Source organism: Rousettus aegyptiacus, unplaced genomic scaffold, assembly GCF_014176215.1.
Source record: "Rousettus aegyptiacus isolate mRouAeg1 unplaced genomic scaffold, mRouAeg1.p scaffold_m13_p_4, whole genome shotgun sequence".
NCBI classification, from domain to species: domain Eukaryota; kingdom Metazoa; phylum Chordata; class Mammalia; order Chiroptera; family Pteropodidae; genus Rousettus; species Rousettus aegyptiacus.
The window spans coordinates 52937239-52964127 of NW_023416307.1; the positions used below are offsets into that span (position 1 = coordinate 52937239).

At 52.2% G+C, this 26889-nt stretch overlaps 1 protein-coding gene across 2 annotated transcripts in view; it reads left to right on the top strand.

Annotated features, from left to right (window-relative positions):
* ADCY5 (adenylate cyclase 5) overlaps positions 1-26748 on the top strand; it is a 137906-nt gene extending 111158 nt beyond the window's left edge. Inside the window, exons 13-21 of one of the 2 annotated variants that reach the window (XM_036218900.1) lie at positions 5611-5727; positions 6064-6228; positions 9101-9276; positions 11081-11110; positions 12095-12227; positions 17834-18097; positions 19114-19318; positions 22209-22333; positions 24225-26748. In XM_036218900.1, the coding sequence (XP_036074793.1) occupies positions 5611-5727; positions 6064-6228; positions 9101-9276; positions 11081-11110; positions 12095-12227; positions 17834-18097; positions 19114-19318; positions 22209-22333; positions 24225-24353 (1344 nt within the window). In that variant the 3' untranslated portion in view covers positions 24354-26748. The remainder of the gene's footprint in view (positions 1-5610; positions 5728-6063; positions 6229-9100; positions 9277-11080; positions 11111-12094; positions 12228-17833; positions 18098-19113; positions 19319-22208; positions 22334-24224) is intronic. The other variant, XM_016159360.2, reaches the window with a different exon arrangement.
* The last annotated feature ends 141 nt before the right edge of the window (positions 26749-26889 follow it).

Below are 26889 nucleotides of genomic sequence, written 5' to 3' on the forward strand. Positions count from 1 at the left end.
GATTCACCGTTTCAGACAGGGCCACACGGCTCGTAATGTGGGCATAAGAGCCTGTGCTGTGTTTTCCTCCCATACCTCCTCTTGGGCATGATGTGTCGTCTCCCAGTCAGCTGTGTCTTGTGTGTTGTAGAAATCACTCAGGGTCCCGTCTGCCTTGCCCACCACACCTTCCCCTCATTTCCTTCTCCAGTAGTTCATGGATTCCCCGACAGGTCCAGCCTCGTCCCAGAAAGCCCTGTCCCCGGGCAGGTGCAAGTCCTCTCCAGCCTCTGCTGTAAGCAGTTCTCTGCTCCTCCCTGGCACTCAGAGCCCAGCCTCGGGGAGTATGTGTGGGCGGGCCGGGCCCTGCCATCACTTCCTACACACTCTGCAGTGGGCACCATGGTCTTCCCAAAAGATTGGACCTTCGTCACCTCCCAAATACCCTTTCTCCACCCTCCGAGTGGGGTCCTTCGTTAGGCTGTTATCTCTTCAGTCACTCTGTGGTCAGGGTCTCGGTGAACTCTCAGAACCAGAAGGCCTTGAGAATCATCCAGCATGGTGCAGCCTTCCGCCTGAGCTGGTATAGAAGTGGACGCCTGGAGAGGGGCAGGGCAGGGTCACGAAGCAGGGTGAGCTGCGTGCTCAGCTGGGTGCGTTGCTGCCTCATACGGGTTAATCCTGGTTGCCTGCCTCTCCACCAGCTCCTTCCTCAAGGCTCTGTGTTCAGTTGCCTTTTGCCTCTTGGTCCTTCCTTTCGGTGTCGAGCCTCCCCACCAGCCCTCCCACCCCAGGCTGCTTTTCCACAGTGGGCAATCGCAGTCCCACTTTCTTCATCTCATGGCCACAAAAGCACACCGTGTATTCACAATGGGCAAAAGGTGGACACAACCCAAATGTCCATCTGTTGATGGACAGGTAAAGCGGTATGTGCATACAATGGACGTTACCTACCCATACAAAGGAATGAAGTTCTCACATGCGATAAGATTCGTGAACCTCGAAAACATGCTAAGTGAGAGAAGCCAGACACAAAAGATCACATACTGCATGATTCCATGTATATGAAGTTTCTAGAATAAGCAGATTTGTAGAGACAGAGAGTAGACGAGAGGGTGCCAGGGGCTGGCAGGAGGGGAAATGGGGAGTTGCTGCCTAATGGGTACAGTTTCTGTTTGGAGTGATGAAAGGGTTTTGGGGACAGCAGTGATGATTACACAACAATTTGTGATTATTGCCACTAAATTGTACACTTAAAAATGGTCAGAATGGTGAATTTTAGGTTTTATATATGTCTTACCACAACGGTCATAACAACCTACAAAAAAAAGCACACCATAGCTAAAAGGGCCTCTTAAACACTCTCGTTCTGAACCGGTCCACCCCCCCCCCCCCCAAAAAAAAAAAATCTTTTCTCTCTTTAAATTATAAACTGAGTCAAAGTCATCGTTTGAGGTTTCAAATCAGAATCAAAGCTATACTCAGTCTATGGTTTTTAAACTAGAACCTAGATTTCTCTCTTTTCTGTTAGCTGCTTTTTCATTTCCCCCAAACAACTTGGACTTCCTTTCTTGAACTGTCCATATTTTAACCTTCCCGAAGAGAGAAATCTGAATGAGTTGACTTAGTCGTCTTCACTGTCTGTCGGGGAGCAGTTCCTCAGACCCTTCCTGCTGGAAGGTTTTCTCGTCTTACTTACCGAGCACTGTGATTGCCTTGTCCTCTTGAGCCCGTTTGATCTTCTGATACAGTTGGTCCAGTTCACACACAGCCCTGGCTTTCTTGGTGAGGCTAATTTGGTACCTTTGTCTTCGTCTTTTCCCGAAGTCCTGGTCTCACTTTCAAACAGCATCAGTACTGCCCTGGGCCCCAGAGCTGCTTTGCTTAGAGAAAACCATACTAAATCACTCCCTGCCATCACACCTGGTCCACAGACTCAGACAATCTCAGATTGGAAGGGACCCGTGCAGTGAGGGCCCAGATACCCACCTGAGGCCGGACTTTCTCTATGGTAACGTGGTGGGCAAGCCTCTGCTTGATCACCTCCAGGGACGGTGAGCTCACTCACGTCTCCCGAGCACAGCCCCTTCCTTCCTTCCCTCTTTGGCCAGCTCTGACTGTTCCATCGGTCCTGCTGTGGCTTCTGCATCGTCCTGTGAAGCGGCCCACGCCTTCCCCTGACAGTGCCGGCACTTTTGCTACTTCCACCCAAATGGGTAGAAGAGGGTGGCCGCCTCTTCTCCCCACATGCTGACCTGGGCCTTCTGTCTTTACTATGGCTCATTAGCACATACTTACTCAGACTTCTTCCCTGCAGTTTGGGACTTAGGTACAGATAGGCCCAGAAGGAGTACTCAGCCACATAGTTCTCTGCATGTGTGTGTGTGTGTGTGTGTGTGTGTGCGTGCGCGCATGTGCGTGTACGTGTAAATCTCCCTCATCCTCCAGGCTGCTGGCTCCCTCTTAGCTTGTATCTTGCTGACCCCTGGGTCCCAATTGTCTGAGCTCTGGAAAACTATGACCAGAGCTGCTTCTAGGCTCTGTCTGCTCTGTGCAGTCACCAAAAAACCTCCTCTCTTCTCCCCACTGCCTGAATATGGCTGAGTCCCACCTCTACTTTCTACCACTCCACCCTGACTGCTGCCCACATTGTCTCAAATAGGTTTTTACTCCCAGTACCTCTTACCTTAGGCATCTTCTACCCTGTGGGGACTTAGGAGTCCCACACTCACCTTCCACCAACATACTCAGTGTCACATTTTGTCTATTAGGGAGAGGTTGTGCTATTGCCAGGTGCGTGTTCAGTGGCTTTTGAGTCAGGCGGTCTATGGTCCAGGTCTCGGTCCTGCCTCTTCAAGCTGTGTTTTCATGAGCCTCTCAAGTGGCTCATATTACATCTGATTTGCACATGGGAAAAAATGAGGCTCAGAGCCAGGAAGTGGCATTAACTAGGATCTAAACCTAAATGGTTCCTGACTCCAGAGCCCACAGTCCTTCCCCTCCAGGACACTGCCTTTGTTAATATGTCCAGTTAACCCCTGAGAGGCCAGGTGTTGAGACAGTGATGTGAAGCCTACTTTTACCTGTCTTGTTTGGCCTCCAAAATTTTCATATCTTTTAAAATACTTTTGTGAAGTAGGAGTTACTACTTCTCTCTCTTTTGCTTTCTTTCTTTCTTTCTTTTTAACTCCTTGTTAAAAAAGCTGTTTTCTTAAACATTTGCCATCGGATTTCATCACCTTCTTTTATCTCCGCAACACCTTGGCCCCGCACCAGGGCCCCAGGGAGGTCATCGATTTGCCTGTGGACTTTCAGAGAGGCCAGGATCAAAACTATCCGTCACCCAGTCGTGGTTTATTATGTCTCCACTCCCGTTTTTATGTAGAATTGATTTGAATTAACTAGACTGAGAATGTACTGGTTTGGAAATTTTATTATAAGATTGATTCTTTTTCTGAGCTGTGATTGTAGGCAAGCTTAGAGTGATCGGTTTGCACACACAAGCCTGCCGTAAAAAAATGCTGTCCAACGTCTGCTTACAGCTGCCACCCTGCAAAGAGCTCTGTCCCAAGTGAGCAGCTTTATCATCCACGTGCAGTTAGTGAAGGTGAGATTTAGGGTCAATGTACAGATGAACTTTTGATTACTGGAGATGAGACACTATAAACTGATACCAGGGTAGTATGTCAAATCTGGAGACTTTAAAAGCATCATTTCCTGGGTTCTTGCAGAGGGTTTAAAGTTGAGTGGGTCTTTTTAAAGGGTGGCAAGGGAAATCGGCTCATAGCAAGCCAATACATTTAAGAGCCAATCCTTAAGATGTTAGAGCCACATTCCAGATTGGATTCTTTTTTTAAAGCCTGCAGTTCTTCTCCTGGCCTCTGGGTGGCCCCTGTGGGGCTTCTGGTCCCACGTTCCCCAGGAAACCTGCATATCCTGCTCCCCCAATCATCGGTGATTGCAGAATGATGAAGGAGGCCCTTCACCTGACGGATAGGGTGATCAGAACTAAACTGATTTAAGCAACATGGGTGGTGGGGGGATGGAGTGGCAAAATTTGAAGCAGGCAAAGATTAGAAACCATCTGTCATGTCATTTCAGAGTGAGATCCTGATGTTAGTGCCAAAACACTTTCCCAGCTGTGAAAACAAAAATTCCTTTAATAGGAAACAAGGACTTTCATTCTTATTGGCAACATAGCTCTTTAAAATGTGAATAGTAACTAAATTTTCTATAGAATCTAACAGCTTACAAAGCACTTTTAAATGCATCTTCAGAGTCACCCTGGGAGATAGATATTCCCTACTTACCAATAAGGAAACTGAGGCTCAAAGCCGTTAATGACTCCCTCAGGATCAGATAGCTAGTAAGAGACCGAGCAGGATTTTTTTTTTAATAAGCGCTTTATTAGAATATAATTCACATACCATAAAATCCACCTTTATAAAAGGTGGATGAAATTGTAATTTGGTCATTTTTAGCATATTCATAAAGTTGTACGATCATTGCCACAGTCTAATTTCAGAACATTGTCATTATCCCCAAAAGAAACCCCAAGCCTACGAGCCGTCACTGCTCATTTCCTGCTCGCCGCAGCCCATGGCAACCTCTAATCTCCTTTCTCTCTCTATGAATTCGCCTGCTCTGGACATTTCATATAAATGGAATCATATAACATATGGCCTTTTAAGATTGGCTTCTTTTACTTAGCGTAATATTGTCAAGGTTGAGCCATGTCACACCCTCACGTAACCGCATTTTATTCCTTTTTATGGCCGAATGATATTCTGCTGTGTGGACATAGCAAATTTTGTTTATCCGTTCATCAAACTGACGGACATTCAGGAAGCTTCCACTTCTCTGGGTCTGCCAGCTGCTTCTTTAGTCTAGGCTGGTTGGGAGATGAGAAGGACGTGGTGGACAAGGCCAACTGTTCCAGCTTTGGTAGAGTCCGGTCATTTAATTACCCAAACCACAGTGGGTCTTTGAGTGGACATATGGTTTTGTCTAGTTGAAGGAAACATGGGAATGGCTAGGTGTGAGACGTGGCATATCCATGAGCATCCTGCTGAAATGGGCTCACTGAATTCACTTGTCCAGGGCCCTCCTGCTCACATGCCGCTCTGCCCCCTTCTCACCAGCCCACGCCTTCCTCCAGATCCCAGGCCCTTTCTGAATCCTCAGACCCACAGTTCCTTTTGCCTCTTCCAGGAAGCCTTCTGACCCTCCCTGGGAAAGTTCTGGGCCCCCTCCATGACTCCTTGACTGCCACCTTCCGCCCCTCCCTGATTGTAACTCTGAGCTGCTCAGAATTCACATGGCGGGTACATTTTTCCTCGGCTTTTCTGTTAGGGTCAAGATAGTATTTTTCCTTCTTCCTTCCATCCAGCCTCTCTCATCCGTGAGCTCCCTGGGTGGACCCACTCCTGGCCAGTGCAAAACCTGCTGTCGGCCTGAGAATAGTAGTGCAGTGGGGTGAGGCTAGAGGCTTGCACCCTGGGAGGGCGCTCAGGAAGGGTCCCGGGGTTATGCTGGTGCTGGAGAGAGACAATGGTGGAGGGAGGGCTGGTTCTGTGGTGGTTCGTGGAGTGTCTGCTGAATTCTCTTGTCTCTCATCCCCCTACCCCACAGCTCTTCCCCGCCCCGCTGCAGACCCTCTCCAAGAAGATCGTGCGGTCCAAGGTGAACAGCACCCTGGTTGGGGTGTTCACCATCACCCTGGTGTTCCTGGCAGCGTTTGTCAACATGGTGGGTAGCAGCACCTCCCCAGCTCCAAGGTGAAACGCAGTGGAGCCCACAGCATCAGCTGGGTAGAATCTCCACCAGAGTTCTTCCTCCCCGGAAATCCTTCTTTAGGTCTCACCTCGGGTCTAGGATTAGATGTGACTCCTCTCATGGCTAGAGGAGCCACAAGGACTAGGGCAGTCCCAGGGGGCTTTTAGGAGCCCTGCCCTGAGCAGCGGGCCCCCAGCCTCTTCTAGGCTCCTCTCCTGTCCCTGGACAGAGTCAGGCTGCACCTGAGACTGAGGGTAGATGCGCACTCACTGCCCTGTGGAGGGTGACCTTCTTGTCCCCCACCGCCAGTTCATGTGCAACTCCAAGGACCTGTTCGGCTGCCTGGCAGATGAGCACAACGTCAGCACCAGCCAGATCAACGCTTGCCACGTGGTGGAGTCGGCCTTCAACTACAGCCTGGGTGATGAGCAGGGATTCTGCGGCAGCCCCTGGCCCAACTGCAACTTCCCTGAGGTACTGGGCAGGGAGAGGGCTGGATGCAGCTGGAAACTCTGCCACCCCAGCTCCCTCTTGTCCTTTGCTGCTCTGCAGGAGTCAAGGGCCCTCAAGCTCACTGCTGTTCCAGAGACCTTTCTCAGTCTTCTCACGCCAAGTGCCAGACACCAGCGAGGGAGGCCAACCTCCTCAATATAACAGCAACAACAGTGATAACATAGCTGTTGTTTATACAGCAATCACCATGTGCCAGGCACTGTGCTAAATGCTTTACATATATTTACTCATTTAATCCTCACAACTCTATGACATAGATACTATTATTATTATTATTATCTCCTTTATTCAGATGACACTAAGGCACCGAGAGGTTAGTTACCTGCCCAAGGTCACACAGCTGGTAGGGGGCAGAGCCAGAGCTCCTACCAAGGTCATCTGGCTCCAGAGTTTGTGCTCTTAACTCAAGGGCAGAGCTGTTTCTAGACCCTTAGCTTGGGTAGCAGACCCCAAATTGCCTCAGGAGAGCCTGGCTGAGTCCCCCTGCTGTGGGTTAGAAAGTAGGGAGGGAAAGAAAGGGACTGCCATCAAGCTCACCCATTCAGAATGTACAATTCGGGAGCCTATAGCATATTCACAAAGTTGTGCAGCCATCATCATAATCTCATTATAAAACATTCTCATCACCCCAGAAAGAAATTGAGTACCTGTAGATTATTGGGTTTAAAATGACGCTGGGAACCCTTAGAGAACAGCATGTATTAAATGCCTATGGTATGCAGGCTGCTTCATTCACCTTGCTTCATTTCCTCAGGGAGCAGTTTTCGAGTGAGCAGCAGGCCAGGCTTCCAGCCCAGGGCGTCAACTCCATGCACTGGGTGGTTTCCACACCCCAGGTCCCTGCCGAGAGCTCACACAAAACCTATCAGATTATGACAGTTTTGCCCTTCTCTGGGAAGAGGGTCCAAGCTTTCATCCAGTTGCCAAAAGGCCTATGACTCAGAAGAGTCCAGAACTACAGTGAAGGCCCTGTGGGCTGTCACGGTACTGGCCTTCCTCCCCCCTCCCTGGGAAGGAGCCTGATCTGTCTCACCTGTATAGATGGGATGCGGGAAACTCAGTTCAGGGCAGGGCTTTGCGGATACTCACTAGACCAGCTCTTCTCCTCCACCTGTCCCTGGGCTCAGGCCAAGCTCTCCTTCTCCCTGGGTGGCCATGCTCCTCAGGCAGCCTGGGACGAGCAGGCTGAGGCCTCACAGGCACCCACCCCTCACCTCCCCTGTTCCCAGATGTACCCTGCTCCCCAGCTCTGTTCCTTCTCACATCTGGCCAAGAGACCTACCACGGGATCTGCTGCCTGAAGCCTATTTGCTGAGAAGCGCAGGCCATTTTTGGTCTCACGCTTGTCTCCTGGTGGTTGGTCCATGGAAGAAGCTGAGGAGTGGGGGAAGAGGGCCCAGGCAGGGGCTGTTCTAGCTCCTCGTTTGTGAGAGATAGGCGGTCCCAGCTGTTAGCCCTCACCAGCCCCACCAATTTCAGGCCTGCTGATCCCTGCTGGCTATAGCTCCAGGGCTGACCCCATCCCACAGTGTTGTTCTGATTGGCCACCCTCACAGACCCTGAGGCCCTTGGGAGACCCCAGCATTAAGCCTTGGCCTCCTGGTTGTCTGGGCCCTGTGTCTGAATAGGAATCCAGGCTAGGTTTTGGGTCCCCCTGCCCCATGCCCCAAGGTTGGGCTTATTATCCTTGGGGGTGAATTATCTGGACGTGCTCTCCCTATTCCTTCCTTTGCCCCGGTTCCTGGTGGTGCCTCAAGGCTGGTCCCTCCCCTTCCAGTCACTGGGGGCCCTCTGCAGTCCTCTGTGTTCCTAAAGTCCTGGGGAGACAGAAGGTCCAACCTGGGAGCCACCCCCACTGCCAGCCACTGCCATTTGGCCTCCAGCCCAAGGCAGACAGGCAAATAGTGAGTCCCCATGTCTGACTCAGAAATAATGATGCTAAATTCAAAAGAAAAGACAAAATAATAGATGCTGAGATGTCTGGAATTAGCATCAGGGATGACAGAACAGAAGGAGACCTCTGAGACTCCCTGGGTCGGCCCCCTCAGTTGTTTGAGAAAGACACTGTGGCCTAGAGGCCAGAAGGGGCTCCCCCAGGGTAAATATCACAGGGCTGCACTCTCTCATCTGAAGTCTTCCGGGTCAGATGTACTTTGGACTTGGGAACTTTTCAGATTTTAAAAGGTTACCTCACACGCCCCAGTGTAGTCTGGGTAGCATGTGATAATGAAACAGTAATACTTCTGAAGCAAAATGCATGAATAGACTCAGGAAGCAGGATAAAGATGATAATTAGCATCATGTCAGTTGGCTCAGATTTTGCCACCAAATAAGGTCAGTTTAGGTGTTGCCACCACATCAGTAATGAAAACATTTTCGGTTTTCAGAACTTCAGATTTAAAGTTGCAGACCGGGGGCTCGGAGCCTGTGCTCCCCAGTTATTAGGGTGCTGGACACTGTGCCAAGTGGCTTCATCTTGTGTAATCATCACCGTGAGCCCATGATATAGAAGGTTTTGGAAATGGGGAATCTGAGGCTTAAAGAGGTTGAATATATGGCCCAAGTCACACAAACAGCTCCTCATGAGTCAGGATGTAACTAAAGTCTGCTTGAGCCTGGATCTGGGCTCTAACCACTGCGCCCTACTGCCAGTCCTGGTCAAAATCAGCCTGGAACCCCACCTTCTGATTCCTAATCAGGGCCCTTCATGTCACATCACAAGTTTACGTCAGAAATATCCCCAGAAAGGCTTCACCTGAGGCCAGCTCAGGCTGGATGGATGCTCAGGGTGGTCGGGGCCCGGGCACTGAAGGCCTGTGCCCTCTCTCCACAGTACTTCACCTACAGCGTGCTGCTCAGCCTGCTGGCCTGCTCCGTGTTCCTGCAGATCAGCTGCATCGGGAAGCTGGTGCTCATGCTGGCCATCGAGCTCATATATGTGCTCGTCGTCGAAGTGCCCGGTGTCACACTCTTTGACAATGCAGACCTGCTAGTCACCGCCAACGCCATGTAGGTGGCACCCCCTTCAGGCCCTCACTCGGTCTGGGGCATTGCAGAGGAGGGACGAGCAGGAGTCTGGGGTCCTAGGCTGCAGGGGGCTTGCGAGGGGAATGTCCCGTTGCTCCCCAGCTCTGACCACCTGGGCAAAGCACCAGTGTCTTGTTTCTTTCCCAGCGGTGAGGGTGGCCTCAGGGCGACTAGGTCCCCTGTCCTTCTGCCTCCAATTACCTTTCCTACTCCGATTCTGACCTCGGGCCTCAGCGAGTTGTTCTTTGCTTGTCTAAGGCAGCCTCCGAGGAGCTATTTTTATCTAACTCCAACTATAGTCAAGGTTCAACAGAGTTGGATAGCAAGGTCTGTGGGAGCAGAGGAGCAGTCTTTGTTGTTGGTGGGCTCTGTGTCTCATCTTGAGTCAGGTCCTTGGACAGACAGACATCGTTTTTCACCCTCATAGCGGCCCGGCAGAGTGGGCAGGACAGCCATGGAAGGCTGGGTAGTTTGTGCACTGCTCAAAGGCTCCTGCCTGTGATGGTGAGTGGTAAAGTTCCACAGTCCCGAGGTGGCAGGAATAGGTGTTGTGCCCTAGGCTAACTAGCTGGCAGTCAGCCTGGCCGTATAGCGATAGATGTCAGATTCCAAGGGAGGTGGCTTCCTGAGGGGAAAGACCTCTGGCTTTGGGTCGAATTAAGTTTGAATCTCAGCCTCAGACACACATTTGGCTATTTTTCCTGAACCTCATTTTCCCTCAGTAAATTGGGAATAATAATACCCATAGTAATAAAATGTATGTCAAGTACCTGATATATTGAACACTTTTCTTCTGGTCACCATCTTCCTACCTGGCACGCACATCAGGAAGTACAAGAAATGTGAGTGATAGGACTGTGTCCCCTGAGAAAATGCAGCAGACTTTCTCCGAGTTAGAGGAAGGGATTATTCGTGCTAAAGTATGTATTGTGAGCCTACAATGTTCCAGGCACTGAGCTAGGCAAAATGAAGGTATAATGAAGGATAGAAATTGAATTAAAGGAAGAACCTCTTGGCAGCAGTGTGAGGCTGTGGGCAGACGACAGGGAGGCACTGTAGCATCGGGAGTGGTACAGGCTGCCGTCCCGAGAGGACGAGGAGAGGGAGGTGGCCCGGGCCTTTCTACCCATGGACCTGGGCGGGAATGGGGAACTTTGCCTCCTCATTCTTACCTGCTCTTCCTTCCAGCCCGGCCTCTCCCCTCCTCCTGCTGAAGTAGCAGCAGAGAATGAAGGTCATTTCTGGGTTGGGAGACTCTGGCTTGGCTCTAGGGCAGCACTATGCAATAGATAAATAATGCAAGACACATACACAATTTAAAAATTGTCTAATAGCAATGTCAACAAGGCAGCATGTGCAATAGCCACAGATGTGCACTGGCCACATCGTAAGGCTCAGTAGCCACATGTGCTACCATAGCGGACAGTGCAGGTGTGGCGTTCCTCTCCTCTGGATGGCAACAAAGGGGTGGGAGAGGTGGGCAGGCTTCTGCCCAGGTGGATATGCTGGGCGGCCCCAGGGTCCCAGGTGAGGGCTGGGTGATTTGTGGTCATGGCGATCAGATGCTAGGTGGGACTGGGCTTTGGGCATGCCTCCCATCCTGAGAGTGTCCTTGGATGAGAGGGGTGCTGGGGGCAGGGTGAAGGAGCAACAGCAGTGGGAGCAGCAGTATGCGACGTGGGGGTCAGAGCAGGGCGGAGGAGCGGAGCAGGGCAGGCAGGCAGCGGGCATGGAAGCTGCCGATGAGAACAGCGGCCCTGAACAGCCCTCCCCACTCCTGTTACAGAGACTTCAACAACAACGGGACCTCCCAGTGGTGAGTCGATGCTCTTTCTCCGAGTTTTCTGTTACAGCCTTTTCCTGCCCTTGGCACAGAGCAGCCAGGGCCAGCAGAGAAGGCAGCGATGCCCAGATGGAAGGGAGCTTTGTGGCACAATAGGCAGTGAAGAGGAAAGTTGCGGGGCAAGGAGGCCCTCCCCTTCCCGGGAACCAAGGAGTCCTCATTGGGAGAGGCCCTTCCTTTCCTTTATGATCCCCAGCACCCTAGATGATCCACAGAGTGAGCAGCCGGGGTTCTTGGGACCCACAGTTCATTCCACAGGCCTCATCTTAAAGCATTTAGCCTCAAGCTCTTCCCAGGAGCATGTGTGAGACCCCAGGCGCAGGAAAACAGAATCGGTGCCTCCTTACCTGGGAGGAGAGGACCAAAGGGGTGTTCAGGTTAGGCCCTGCGTGGGGTCTACTGCTGGCCAGGAGTCTACGCAGCACTGAGGTGTGGGCTCTTTGCTGGCACAGGGAGCAGTGTTTGGGGTAGCTGCTTTTATTAGGACTGTGTATTTAAAATGTTAATAGAAATATAATTAGAAAATAATAGCTCCTACTTTTGGAATTTTTACTCTTTATTTATGTTACTTGGGTATTATAAAAAGGATTTTGTATACAGTATCTTTAATTCTTAACCACAATCTTGAAATGTGGGCATTGTTATCCCACTTTGCAGATTAGGAAACTAATGTTCAGAGATAACCTTGGGATTTGCCCAAGGTTGCCCAGAGACTTTCCTCCCAGAGGGAAGCTCCCCAGTGATGGAGGGTAAGGCATCAGGAGAGGAGTAAGGACTGCTGAGCTGCAGGTGTGGGCTGGGGCGGAGATGGAGCTGCCAGCCAGGAGGGCACACCTTGGGCAAAGTTTGAGCAGGAGGGTGAGGAGAGGGAGGTGCTGTCGAGGGAGGAAAACAATAGACCTGAGGGGGCCTTGGAGTCCGCCTCGAGGTGCCAGGGCATCTACCTCCCGCCTGCAGCCCTGAGCACGCGACCAAAGTGGCGCTGAAGGTGGTGACGCCCATTGTCATCTCAGTCTTTGTGCTGGCCCTGTACCTGCACGCCCAGCAGGTGGAGTCCACCGCCCGCCTCGACTTCCTCTGGAAACTACAGGTGGGTGGCCCAGGGCCTGGGACTGGGGTGGGGGAGGCACCCAGGCCCTTTGTGAGTCAGCGAGTCCATAACCTGGGCTGGGCTTGGCCTTATTCTGCACTGACCAGGTGTCCTTCTCAGGCTTTGTCCCAACTGACTGGTGTCCCATGTCCCAGAGAATCTGCTCTCTGCTCTCTGAGGCCAAGAGACAAACCCTGGAGCTTATCAGACAAACCTAGTCTCAGCAGTGCTGGGGCTCTGATGGGCCCAGGAAATAGGCTCTTAAGTCACAAATACCATATGCATCCAGGCAGGGGCAGAGGCGGTGGGGTGCTGGGGCCATAGCTCTGACCTGTGCTGGGTGCTGAGGGAGGGCTGACATTCAGCCAGCGCTCTGCCCTCCAGGCTTCATGCTCTGCACCCTGAGCTGTCCACCTAGAGGAGGGGATGCCACTGGACCACCCACAGGGTGCTCTGGGTGCTAGCAGCAGCCCTTGTGGCCCCTCGTTACCTGATGGACCACCTCAAAAGGTCCAGGAGAGGGTGCCCAAGGGCGCTCACTGTGAGAAAGCCTCGTCTTCTATGTAGGACATAGCCTAGCTTGGCGTTCTTGCCTCCGCTGGCCTGGCCCGTATGTCCAGCTGGCCTGGTCCCTACGTCCAGACCTCTTCTCCAGCTCATCTGCAACTGGCTTAGCCTCCCTCCATCCTCGGCTTCTTATTAACATTGAGATTAAAGTCTTCAGGCTGGGGCATGAGGCCCTGGAATTTCACTGTATGCTGAGTGAAGCCGGGGGCATAAAGTTGCCCTGCTATTGGGTGTTTTGCAAGAGGTCTGGCTGAGGTCCCCAGTGGGGTCTTCAGTGGGGCACCCTGGAATCGGGAGAACATGTTTTCCTTTTGGAATGCTCCTGAGGGGCCTTGGGGACATCCAGTGTGAGGCTGCATATGTCCCTTCTCAGGGAGCAGCTGCCCAGCCTCCTCCTTGCTTTCACCCTGCTCCTTTGGGGACGCTCCTAGGAGGCCCCAGCTCTCTCCTAGGGGCTGACCAGGCCCTGTGGGACCTGGGGCCAAGGTTCCTCTGCTTTGCTTACATACACCCTACCTTCCCCGTGAACCCTCAGGAAGCCCGTCCCAACATAGTTGCTGTGGTGCGACTTGGTTGTGTTGCAAAGACCTTGAGAAAGAGTTGGCAGCAAAGGAAGGGCAAGCCTGCCATTCAGCCTCTCTGTGACATGCTGCCCTTCATGGCTAATCCCCCCAGTGCTCGGGCAACAGCCGTCTTGTCTCAGCTCCCAGCCAGGTGCAGCCTCTGGAGCTTGAAGGTGAAGACTTGGATGAAGCACACACAAGGCAGTTGCCAGCCTCTCCCAGAGAGCTGAGTCCTCCCAGCTCTCAGCCGGGTCGGAAACTCAGGCCCGAAACAGCCAGAGTAGCGGGGTCTGTCCTCCGCCATGGAAAGGGGTGTGTTGGCCTCCTCCGGGCTCCTGGGTCTGAGGCCTCGCACATAAGCCCACGTCGTTCCGTCCCCTCCGGCATCCCTGGGCTGTGGCCTGGCCACCCAGTGGTGCTGAGGTGGTGGGGAGGTTTGGAGACCAGGTTGTTCTCAGTCGCTCCCCTGCCTGTCTTCAGCCCCAGAGACACTTGTGCTATTAGTGTTCCTCTCCACTTGTGGCCTCAGAAACGGGTTGGCTCCGCTGCTTGACCTTTCCCCCGACCTCCGCCCTCCCCGTGCCTGTGCTCCCCCCGCACCCCCCACCATTTCTGTCTGCTTTTTTGGTGAGGAAGTTTTACAAAGTAGTTTAAAACCTACAGAAAAGTTACGAGAACAGTATAAAGAACTCTAGCAGTCCCTTCACCAGATCCCCCCCATTTTTCTCCATTTGCTCAATCGCCTCCCTTCCGACATGATGCCCCATCACCCCCAAATCTTCAGTGTCTACTTTCCAAAAGCAAGGACACTCCTTACACTACACCCGCTCGACCTCCCAATCAAGAAATCACCAGGTACCAGCGTAGGGCCATGCCACCCACGGAGCCTGTTCACATTTTGCCTGGGATCCTGGTTCTGGCCCGGGGCCCTGTCCAGGTGTGGACTCTACTGTCTGCATTTAGTTGTGTCTCCTCAGTCTTACCTCGCCTTTCGGTCCTTGCCAGGCTTAAAGAGGCCCTTGCTCTGTGACACTCAGCCTAGGTCCATTGACATTTCCCATGTCCAGATTCAGGCCGCGCCTTCTTGGAGGAAGCGTGGACGTGACATTGTGCCCTCTCAGTGCCTTGCACTGGAGACTGCACCGTGTTGACCTGTCCCACCCCTGGTGACGCTCATCTTGACCTCCCGCTTAAGTGGGTGTCTGCCAGCTTTCTCCAGTGTCAAGTCTCCATCTTCCCCTTTGCATTTGATTAGCGTTTTGTGGAAAGGTATTCTGACATTACACCAATATGCTGATCCTCAGCAAATCTCCGCCCACCAGGCAGCATCCATTGCCGACTCCTGGCTTCCAGGTAGCGATGACCAATCTCCATCATTTCTTCCACATTTGTTAATTGGCATTCTACTTTAAGGAAAATCCTCCTTCTCTCCACTTATTTACTTAATCATTCATTTATCTGTATCAGTATGGATTCCTAGATCCCTATCAAATTCAGTGGGGTTTAATCTTCACCTCTCATTATTTTAATGCTTGAATTGTGCTGGGTTTGTTTCTTCAAGTTGGCTTTTGTGTTCTTTGCCATGTCTCCATCATTCTTTGAACATTTTTTAGCTTTCTAGTGCACAGAAAATCTTAGGTTCATCGGGTACTTTCCCTGCTCCAGCCCAGCAATCAGCGATTTCTTCAAAGAGCCCAGGTCTTTTTAGTGAATAATGGTATTTAGAAACCAAGATCAGGGAGGTCATTGTGCTTACTGTTCTAGGTCCTCTCTGTGGACAATGCTAGGAAATATATGTAAGTGTAAATGAACATGTAAGTAAACATGTGTACATACACATGCATATGTATGGTTACTCCTCCAACATCTCCGTTGATATTTAAAACCACGAGTATATATCGGGACTTCCATTTCAAATGCGACACCTTGAGCTTCTTTCCAGCCTCCTCCCCTTCCCTGCTTACAAACATCTCTGGCAGGGAGAGACCTAGCTTTCATTATCTTTCACTTATTTACTCATTTGCTCAGTGGAACCAACCTCTCAGCCCCTCCATCCCCCTTTTCTGCCCTCTCCCTTCTTTACCTCCCTGCTTCTTGTATGCCGTGCATGCCGCATGTGGTACCCCTTCCTCTGATCACTTTGCTCCCTCACGCACTGAGGGCTGTGCACGAGGGAGGGAAGGAAGGGAAGGTTAGAAGGGAAGAGGCTGGACCTGCCCCCCCCCCATTATGACAACAGTTAAGGTCCGTGTACATGTGTGTGAGTGTGTGGGTGAGCATGCCTCTACCTGCTGGTGCGTCAGCCTCTGTCCTCTGCAGCTTCCTGACAGGCTCATGGTGCTTCCATGTCCCTTCATCTCCCTTCCTTCTCTGAGGCTTTGAGGACCGAGGGACATCATCAAATAGATACCAGTTACAGACACCTGACCGCAGGTCATGTTTGGTCTTTTGCTCCACCCCCATTCTCACCCAGCAACCTATTTTGCTGTTAGACCTCTGGTGGTGGTGGTTGGGTGGGCGCTGACAGGGAGGTGGAGAAGCCTGGGGTCTTTAGCTTCCTTGAAACAGCTACGCAAGGAACACCCTTACCCTCCAGGCTCCCTCCTGGCTGAACCACTGGTCTCAGTTCTCAGGGGAGAGCCCACTGAGAACAGCACCCCCTCCAACAGCACCAATGTTATTAAGACCAGCAAGAGGCTGTGGACCCCTGAGCCTTCCTGCCTGGCTGGAACCCATCCCTGGAAGCATCTGGCTGTGTTGGCAGCTGCCCAGCATGGCTTGGTGCAGGGTTCCCCAGATGCGGCAGAAGCATCTGGCCAGGGCCTGGGGAACTTGGCCTCTGTTCCCAGAAGTAGCCTTGTTCCCAGTATTCCTGCCTCCCAGCCTGCACTGCCACTCTGCCTGACACTTTGGGCACTTGCTCTCTGGGAAGGGCACGTGTCACATTTCTGCCACCTGCTGGGCTGGAGTGTCCCTGATTCCATAGGGATGTGGTCTCAGCAGGCAGCAGGAACAGGACTGTGGGCAGCCTGGTGCAATTCCAGAGGCAGGCGGACCAGCTAGGTCTTCTCCATGGGACCGCCTTTGAGAAGTACAGGGATTCCAACTTCAGACTTCTCCCTCTGGCACACCTGTTCCAGAGCTAGGAGCAGGGGGCTCTGATTTATGGGGAGGGAGGTGGTCAAAGTGCCCCACCTCATAGGAGTAAAGGCCACCTGGGCTGGAATGCCAGGGAAGGAAGAGAGCTCATGCCCACTGGACCTACCTGGCCTCTGAGGATCCAGGAGCTTCCTCAGGCATGACCCGCATCCTCAAGGCCATGTTTCTAGTGGTTCCAGGAGTGGCGAGCTGTGGGTCCTCTCACCTCAGGAGCAAGACTGAGCCTCTGAGCCTTGGCGTCCCTGAGCTTTCTCCCTTCCTTGCTGGAGCCAGGTCTTGTGGCCTTGGGTGGGTGCGCCTGCTCCTTCCTCACAGGCAGCCACCACCCACTGGGAGAGCCAAAAAGCCCTGAGAACTAGTCCTGGCCCTTTTGGAGTTTCTAGTTGCAGTTGAATAGAAAGCCCTCCACATTTAGTTGGGGAAGGCCCAAGTAGGCTAGCCAGATCTTTTAAACAGCCCTACTAATGATCCTTTCCCTGACTGCCTTACCACCATGGTCGCTCCCAGTTAAAGGGGCCCTTTTGTTCACCATGAAGGGCGAGGAAACCAGCAGATGCCACTCTGTACCCCTATGTCCCATGAACACTCTGATCGGGTGGCATCTTGCACGCCTTGGTACAGGACTACCTCTGTGCTTCAGCCTGTGGGCCGCTACTGGCCTCTTGACCCGGGGATTCTGCATTGTCCCTTTAACTTGGAGTGTAAGTGACCACAAACCCCAGTTGTCCAGATCCAGGATCCAAAGTAGTGGAAAATGAAAGTCAGAGGCAATGCCCCTGCCCTGCCCTGCCCTGCCCTGGGTGGCACCTCAGGACTCTGGCACCTCCTGGCCTTGCCTGGCTGCGTCTGGCCGTGGGGTCAGTCTGTTAAAGTGGTCCTTATCAAACTGCTTTTCTGATTGTGTTTCTTGCAGTGAAGAGAAAACCGAAGGGTTGAGGAGCACTTGGGTAGCTGGCGGGCCGTTGTGTGTGTGGTCTTGGGCCATCCCTTTAACCTACTGCCTCATTCTAGTCCTAGGCAGACAGGATCCTTCCGGCCCCCCTTTGGGACCTGCTTCCGCTCAGGAATGCCTGCTTCAGGATCAGCACTCTCGTATGTGTCACGTTCCAAGAGGCAGGCGGGGGAGAGTTAGATGCTTACAGATATCTCTCTTTTCTGATGGTCACAGCAATAGATGCTCTTCATAGGAAGTGGGAAGTAGAGGCAGCAGAGAGAGGCTAGAAGGCTGGGCACTTGTTGCAATCTCGGGCACATGCTGGCATTTTCCTAAGTAGCCTGCCCCTCGCCCCCTCCCCTTGACCGGGTCCTCTGTCCCAGGCCACGGAAGAGAAGGAGGAGATGGAGGAGCTGCAGGCCTACAACCGGCGGCTGCTGCACAACATCCTGCCCAAGGACGTGGCCGCCCACTTCCTGGCCCGGGAGCGGCGCAACGACGAGCTGTACTATCAGTCGTGTGAGTGTGTGGCCGTCATGTTCGCCTCCATTGCCAACTTCTCCGAGTTCTACGTGGAGCTGGAGGCCAACAACGAGGGCGTCGAGTGCCTGCGGCTGCTTAATGAAATCATCGCCGATTTCGACGAGGTGTGAGGCGGGGCTGGGGCACTTGGGTCCCTGGGGCGGGAGGGATGCGAAGAGGTCTGACGCCCCCTTTCACCATCGCCAGACATGAGCAGTGATGTCAGCAGTCCTGACTGTGGTGTCCCAAGCACTGTCGGGCACCTTGCAGACATTTTCTCCCCTGTCATGTTACGGACAAGGACGCTCAGGCCCAAAGACGTGAAGTGTCTTGCCTCGGGCCACTGCCAGTAAGTGACAGGACTGGGGTTTCAGCCCAGGCTGTTTGAATTTGCAGTCCGTGCACCTCAGCCACCCATCGAGGCCCTGCCTGGCTGACTTGCCAGCCACTCCCATCATCCACCATTCTCTTAGCACCGAGGGCTGGACAGGATCCCAGCTGAGGGAGGAGGCAGGACAAAGATGCAAAAGCCTGAACAGTGGAGGCAGAAACAAGTCGTTTCTTCATATGTGTATCACAGCCTTGTCGATCAGCTAATGTGTGCCAGGCACTGGGGATCCTGAGAGCTCCCAGCGTAGGGACGACCCCAGTGGGAACCCAGGGCCCGGGGCGTGGAGTGCAGGGAGGAGAGGGATGACGAAGCTGAGACCAGACAGTCTCGGAAACAGCCCATGGGCCCCTGGGGCCGTGGGGTAACTGGAGTCGGCCCAAGTGGGTCTGGGCAGGCTTCCAGCAGGTCCTAGAGAGAAAGGTGTCCCGCTCGAGAAGGTGAGGACGTTTCCCTGGGAGGGATGGAGATGTGGTCCAGCCAGGGGAAGATGGCCACCAGCCCCTCCTGGGGGCAGGTGACTAGCGACTTGGTCCCAGAGGGTCTTGCCGTGGAGGTGGGCCAGTAGCACACAGCCTGTCCACAGCCGCGAGCCCTGTGGGCCTGGCTCTGTCAGGAAATATCGGGGTTTGGTACTGAGTTGGCGATGGAGACAGGCCCACCGCGTGAATTGGGGCCACATTGCTGTACTTCCCTGCAGACCTCAGTGGCCCAAACTGGGGGGTGACCCAGGTTTGGCCTCCTTCTGTCCAGATCATCAGCGAGGATCGGTTCAGGCAGCTGGAAAAGATCAAGACCATTGGCAGCACCTACATGGCTGCCTCAGGCCTCAATGATTCCACCTATGACAAAGTGGGCAAGACCCACATCAAGGCTCTGGCCGACTTCGCCATGAAGCTGATGGACCAGATGAAGTACATCAACGAGCACTCCTTCAACAACTTCCAGATGAAGATTGGTGAGCCAGCCCGGGGGTGCTGAGGGCTGTAGGAGCTCCCATTCCCTATTCTCCATCCCCCATCCTGCCTCCGTGACCTGGTCCAAGCGAGAAGCTGAGGTTGTGGTGTGCCCCTGCCCAAGGGGGCGGGGTGAGCACCCATCACTCACAGCAGACTCCTGCTGGCACCTAGAGGTGTCTCCTCGGTGTGTTGGTTTGTGGGCAACATACACAGGACACCCTCTTTCTAAGTTCCCACCTCACCCACTCATTGCGAGGGCCTGGTTGGACCCAGGCTGTGCCCGCCCAAAAGACTTCGTGAGGGATGCTGTGTGCCAAGGGCCTGGGGCCTTCTGGTGGCTGTATTTCAAGTAATACTGACTTAATGGCAGTGTTTTATTTAAAAGTGTTCCAAATTCATTCAGTAAAAAGGAAAAGCAGTAAAAAGAAATATATTTACATTTTAAGTGCAAGACATACACATATGATATAAGTCATTAAATTTGCAAATGCATAAAAATGTTGAACATATATTCTGCAAAATTGTTAGCAAAATAAAATGAATATAGTAAAGTATTTTTAAAAACCAAACACGAAAAGAACCATATAAAATTGACAATGAAATGATTATTTTAATGTTTTAAAAGAGTAATCTTGAAAAAAAGGGTCAGTGGGGTTATTGCTGAGCTCTAAGTGATTTCTGTATGTGTGAGTACAATGTTCTAGGTGCTGTAAAACTTTCAGAATCGGGGTGGGGGGAACAACGAGGATGTGGTGATAAGTCAAGTTCATGTATCATCCCTGGACTCCTCTGTCACGTGCCTCCACCCTCGCTCGATGGCTTCGAGGGAGCTTTCTATATGCCAAGGGCGGTGTCCCCGGGCTGGGGCTGCTACAGAAGAGGGAGGGGATTCTGAGCAGAGGCCATGGGTCAGGTTCACAGTCAGGGCCATATTCTACTTGTTCAGAAAATCTTAGAAACAAAAACCTATATTATTTTTCCTTTGTGTGTGTGTGTTTAATCTTGTTTTATTACCCCGACCTTTCATTCTGACAAGTTTCGGCTCTGCAGAAGAGTTGAACTAGCGCAGTGAAAAACATCGACACAGTCACTCATTTGTTCCACCCTACTGCACCCACAAGATGATTTCAGAATTATGACTCTGAATGGGCTGCTCCATAGAGTTTCAGAATGTTTCTTCAGTTCATTTGGTCCTTAGCATATGTCTTACCAAGGATGTCCAGGCTTCCAGTGAGTTATTTTTGCAGTAGAAACTTTGCTTTGTTATGTTGCTGTCCTCCCATCTTTAAGGATTGTGGAGGGAAAGAATGCTTTCTGAAAGAGGAGACTTCTATTCTATTCTAATTTTAATGCATTATCAACTCACTGGGTATGTCTCAAGCCATGAAGGATTCAGATTCCAGATTCATTTAAAAAGAAACAGTAATTTGCCAACACAAATACTGGTATTTCAATCCTCAAAGGTAACACATGAAACATGTCAGATTACTAACCATCAATATTGTGATCATTAATGACCTTGGGAGATATTTCATTCTGGCTGAGTGTGGGGAACTGGGCTTTTCCTGAATGAGCTGTTGTGTTAGCCTGGGGGCCCAGTGCTCAGTGGACTTGACCAGGTTCTCGTTTTGCACTGACTGCTAGAAAGCCCAGACCACAGCCAGCTAGGGGTCTGCTTCCCCTGATGTGCAGCCTGTATTTCTGTGTTAACTGCACTCTTGGTTTTGTAAGATTGCCAACCTATTTTCCTTGCATTCTATCTTTCCCATCTACATTGATTTATATTTTTTGTAAGCTGTCTCAGCTTCTTCACTGGGCCAGGGCTGGAGATTGATTGACAGATAGACCAGTAGCGGGGCAAGCAGTTCAGAGCCTTGTGTGGCAAAGTCCTCCTTTCAGACTCCAGAACATCTTCACTGGGTAGGTTGGCTTTTGGCCAGTGAGTTGGAAAGTCTACCCTGGAAATAGCACATGGGGTCAAAAGCTACAAATGATTTGCCAGGACCAAAGAGGAGGATCATGGAGGGAAAAGTTTTGAGGACTGATGATGTTTCTGACTGAGGGGTCCAGGAGGCCTACTTGGAAGCTTCTGAGGTACTTATAGTCCTACCTCTCACACAGAAGAAACAATTAAGCAGCAATGAGGTTTAATAAGGCTCAGCATGAGATAGACAGTTAAAGGAATGTGAGGGAGCCCTCTTGGGCTGGGAGATAGGGCAGAAATGTGCAGAGGATGTTGGTTTAGCCAGATATGTCAGGGAAAGTTCGCCTGGACAGGAGGAAGGACATTTCAGGTGGAGAACCAACACAATACCTCTATTGTTGCTCAGTGCTGCCTTGGGTAAGATTGGGAAGGAGGACGGACTAGGGCAGAAGCGCTAGGAGTGAGTCAGAGACCTGGTGGTCACTGTGGTATCCCCGCCCTGGCTCAGAGGCCCAGAGTAGGATTATTTGGAGAGGGAAGAGGCCAGGGGGTTAGGAGCTAGGTTCTAAGAGCAAGAATGGTGGCATCCCTGAAAGAACCAGAGGAATGAGGAGGAAGAAGCAGGCAAGTTCTGGTATGTTGAGTCTGAATTGATGGTGAAAGCTTAAATGCCATGGAGAGAGGGAAGGCAGTTGGGTGAGGCAAGAGGTCACTGGGAACCTTGAAGAAGGCAGTCTTGGTGATGGCCTTGCTAGAGCTGAGTGTTGACTGGGTTGGGAGGACACAGGGTAGAAGCAGAGAAGTGGGAACTGGAGGGTTAAGCACAGCCTCAGGGCTGGAGGGCCCAGGGTGTCTTTAAGCCAAGAGTCAGAGGGAGAAGCTGCTGCATGTGGAGGGAGGAATGACGGTGAGGGTAAGTGTCAGATCTCAGCCTGGATGAGCATGCTGACTTTTGTCCCCTACAGGGCTCAACATTGGCCCCGTGGTGGCCGGGGTGATCGGGGCCCGCAAGCCTCAGTACGACATCTGGGGCAATACGGTGAACGTGGCCAGCCGCATGGACAGCACCGGTGTGCCTGACCGCATCCAGGTGAGTGCAGGAGCGTCCACCTCCCCCACACCAGGGGACCTCTCTGATGCCAAGTGGCCACTCACAGTTCCCAGGAAAAATTTCTGCAGCCAGATTTGAGGTGTAGTTGGTGCTTGTAGTTGGTGTAGATGTCTTGGAAGCTTGGAGAACATGACTGTGTTTTAGGCCGTCAGTACCTTGGACAGATCTTCAGTCCTGTGCAAAGCCCTCTAGTGGCCACAGAAGGAATTGGGGGATACAGCGAGAGGCTGGCTCCCCATGCCAAGTCAGGAGTAGTAATGCCACAACCCAGACACACAGAGGGGGCACAAAGATGGCCTCAGGGAGTAACGCCTTGCCAAATGGAGCCCCCAGCACTCAGGGCCTGGTTCAGGCCAACCAGACAAGGCTACTGGTCCCTGGAATAGTGACTCCACCAGCCCAAATAGCCACGGGGCCTGGCCAGAGAGACCCAGAGACTCTTCTCCCTTTGTTGTTTCCAAGCTGGTGCTTGTGATTACCAGGCCTGCTACTCTTTAGCTGCTTTTCTTTTTCTTTTTCTTTTTTCCCCCATCAATCCTTTCTTTATTCTTTCTGCTCCAATCTGACAGCAGAGAGGCCCTGGACCGGGCCTTAGTCCTGCACGCCCCCTGTCCCCAGCTCCCCATGAGGCTGTGGGCAGGCCGCTTAGCTTTCTTGGCCTCAGTTTTTTTAAGTGCTAATTGTGCTCTTTATGGTCCTTTGCTCACACTGACACTATTCAAATGTCCCCTAAATTCTCTCTCCTGGGGGGCCTCTGAACAAGGGGATTGGCCCTGAGCATGGCTTGGGCCAGACCAGCTCTGTCCAGCTGGCTTTTGGGTGCTGAGGGGCCTGGCAGTATGTCCTTCTTTCTCCTCCATCCCTGTGCCAAGGGGAGAAGGGACAGCAAGATGGGAACTGAGGTCCTGCACGGAGATGAGGAAAGAAGGCGTGTGTTTGCAGAGCTTCTGAGCCCACCCGCGACAGGTGTGAGGGGCTCTGTCAGCAACCACGCAATAACCCAGCACCTCTCCCTGCACGGGGCTTCACTGTTCACAGAATACACTTAATGACACAGCAGGGTCACCTCCCAGCAGTCCATCCAGAGATTTCTGGCCCCTTTCTCCCTGGCCTCATAGCCAGGCTGGGCCAGGACGCTCAGCAGGTGTGTTGCTGGTGGCTGGCGATACTTAGAAATGGCTCTTGGATCACCTTGTGAGGCATTGGTCCATACTGCCGCTCCTGTCATTCCTGCTTTTCTCCCTCACCCTGCAAACGTATAGTGTCATCACTGAAGACCCCTGTGAGTTCTGTATTTTCCAAAAGCTGGAGGAGAGATGGGCAATCTGCTATAGAACTGAATCCGGCTCTGCTAGTTATTAGCTGTGTAACTCAGGCAAGTGACTTAGATTTTTTGAACCTGAGATAATTATACTTATCTCATAGATTAGATGAGCTAAGCAGTGGTTCTCAAACTTTGTGGTGAAAAATCACTTTCTAAAATTATTTCTGACCTGTCACAGAGTGAGGCCGTGGTAAATACACTGGTCAGTGTGCTTGGTCGAGTTGCTATGAGAGCTCCTCCGTACTTCCTTTCAGCCTCTGCCCTTCTCTTATTATGGATGATGACCAGCAGGCCACAATTTGAGTAGCACTGAAATAGCACATGCGAGGTGCTTGCCACACTGCCCGGCATGAAGTAGGTGCTATCATCCTTCTCATCACCAAGAGGTGCTTCCACGGACAAGCAGTTATCAGTCCCTCAGAGCCCTAGCTGCGAGATGCCACCTACCCTCTGTGCCAGGGACAGTCAGGCAGCTCTGCCTGATGGCAGACTCATGACTCAGATCATCGATGGCCTGTCCTCCTTTCTCCTCTGCCTCCTCCTCAGGTCACCACAGACATGTATCAGGTGCTGGCTGCCAACACATACCAGCTGGAGTGCCGGGGTGTGGTCAAGGTCAAGGGCAAAGGAGAGATGATGACCTACTTCCTCAACGGAGGGCCCCCGCTCAGTTAGCAGCTGCCGGCCAGCGATGCCAGGCAGCCTGGCCTCCATAGAAATGGAAAAGGCTTCTTTGTGTGCCAGGTGGGCAGGGGGAAGCCCATGCTCCAGCCCAGATGGCCGTGCCGGTGAGATTTTCCACTTTGACTCCAGAAGCAGCTTTTGCCTCTGCGGGCGGGCAGCAGCCTCTGTCCCAGGCCCTGGGGTGCCAGCGTCCTGCAAGCACCAAGCTGACCAAAGATGTTTCCCTCTGAAGAAGAAGACGCTAGACCCGACCTGAATCTCGTTTTCTAACGGGAGCTGCTGCGGCGCGGGTGGAGAGGAGCGGCTGGGTGTCGATGAGTGTGTGGCTGCCCCTGCGGTGATGGCAGGGCTGAGGGAGAGGCCCCAGCCTTGGGGCGGGTAGGTGGCTCTGGCCCAGGGGAGCCTAAGGGCGTGAGGCGGCTGCTTTTCTACTCAAGCCTTTCAACTTCTGACAGAGGCTGGGCCCCTGCTCCGTGGAGGGAGATTTCGGGTAGGAGTGCTGGCTTTGGAGGGACTGTGGCTTCCATCGCAGTGCCCCTACACACACACACACACACACACACACACACACACACACACAATGCCCCTTTGAGGGGAACAGAACTAATTGCCAGGGGGAGGCGAGAGGACTTGAAGCAAGGAGCGGTGGTTCTGAGAAAAGGAAAATATTTATTAAATAAAACAAAACAAGTTTCTGTGCCCTTCTTTAGACTATGCTAGTTGTACGCGTGTAAGAGACCCACAAGCAACCGAGGATGCCACTGGGTGGGGGAGGGCGGGGATCCCAGCTTGTCTTTTTTGTATTTTTTATTTTGTATTATTGAAAACCTTGGAGATCTAACAAATATACCAAATTCTATATTTTGTAAATTCTCTATATTAGAACACAGCTGTGCACAGCAGGGCGCGTGTGCTCATTTGTACTGTATGTACATCGATGTATGTATTGGAGTATGTGTGTGTGTGTGTGTGTGTGTGTGTGTGTGTATGTATGCTGTGAAACTGGTCTCATACGGGATGCCTCTTACCTGTACTTCAGATTTGGCAGTTTTGGGTTTTCCCAGGTCCAATCAGAGCACTGAATGTGTCCTTTTGGAGTCACCATACTTTCAGATTAAGTAGGAAGATGCATGGACATATACCCCATCTCTCTCTCCACCCCCCCGGTGCACAAACATACACATCACTTGCCCTAAGTAAAATGCAAATGGGATGATAAGAAAACGAAAAGCTGCTTTCCCATCTCAGGCTGAGTTGGAACCAAGGGGAGTAGCCTCAGCTCGCAGCGGACAGCATGGCCTCTGTATATCCTTCCACTTGCTGAGATGTCAGCCGTTTGCTGCCTGCAGAGAGAGCTCAGGGATGGTCCTCGGTGCTCAGCCAGCATGGGGGTGTGAGGAAGCCTGCCTGGCTTTCTCAGTTGGCCAAGGTGGCTCTCTACAGATGATCCCTCATACTTGGGAGCATAATGTGCAGCCCTCAGGTTTAGAGAATGGGGGGTGGGTGTCCTTGCCCTCCATCTGCAAACCAGACAGGGGAAAGGGTAGAGCCCAGCATTAGCATCCCCAGGGTAAGCTAACAGAAATGTTGTTTTGTCTGGTTTTTAAGGAAGTATCAGTTAAATATACCAAGAAAAAAATTCTATTTTTATACCCTACTAGGGAGGCATTTGGGGAATGATAGACTATCATAGAGATAGAGTCAAACGAAATCCTTGGGGCCTGTGCCCAGATCTTTTCATTGCTTCTCAGGGCAGAATTATTCTCATCTCCAACATGAGCTCGAGGAGGTGAGTTGGCAGCTGTATGCCAGCTGCTGAAACGTTACTTTGATGCCCACCTGCACCACCTCTAACTGGACACGAGCCCCATCCTCCCCTTCCCACACACCATTGCCCACCCCCGATTTGAACACAGCTCTGAGAATCAAAGCTTACGGACCTAAAACTGCCAGCCTGAGTCTGTTGGCGCTTTTGCTGCTCCATCCTGGTCCTGCACCGGCCCTCTCGCCCCCATTGCCAGGGGCTGGCTTTCTCCACGTCGTTCTTCAGTCCCCTGCCCCTCCCTGTCACCCGCCGGGCCGGCGGTGCTGGGTTTCCGTCCTGCTTCCCACCCGAGTAACAGTGTGTGTGCCCAGTTCCTGCCGTGTTCCCCTTGTTGTCACGACCCCGCCGGCCTCGTGGGGGCCCGTCCTTCCTCTCCCAGCAGTGGCTGGTGACAAAGTGCAGTGCTAGCTCTTCGTTCCCTCTGTGGGGTGCGCACTCTTTTTATTCCTGCTCTTGCAAAAACGGATACGATTATGATTTCCCATGGAAATTGAAAAGTCTATTTAAGTAATTTAACTATTAAACACTTTCACTGGTAATGTGTCCTGGTCTGATTTGCGGCTTGGGCTGGGGGGGCGGGGCTAGTTCCAGTCTGAAGAACGGTGTGTTCAGCCCTTGGTGGGGCGCTGGAGAGCAAGTCTCGGAGGGCAGAGACCTCAGTTCACTGCAGGACAGAGCGAGGCCATCAGGAGGATGCCAGTC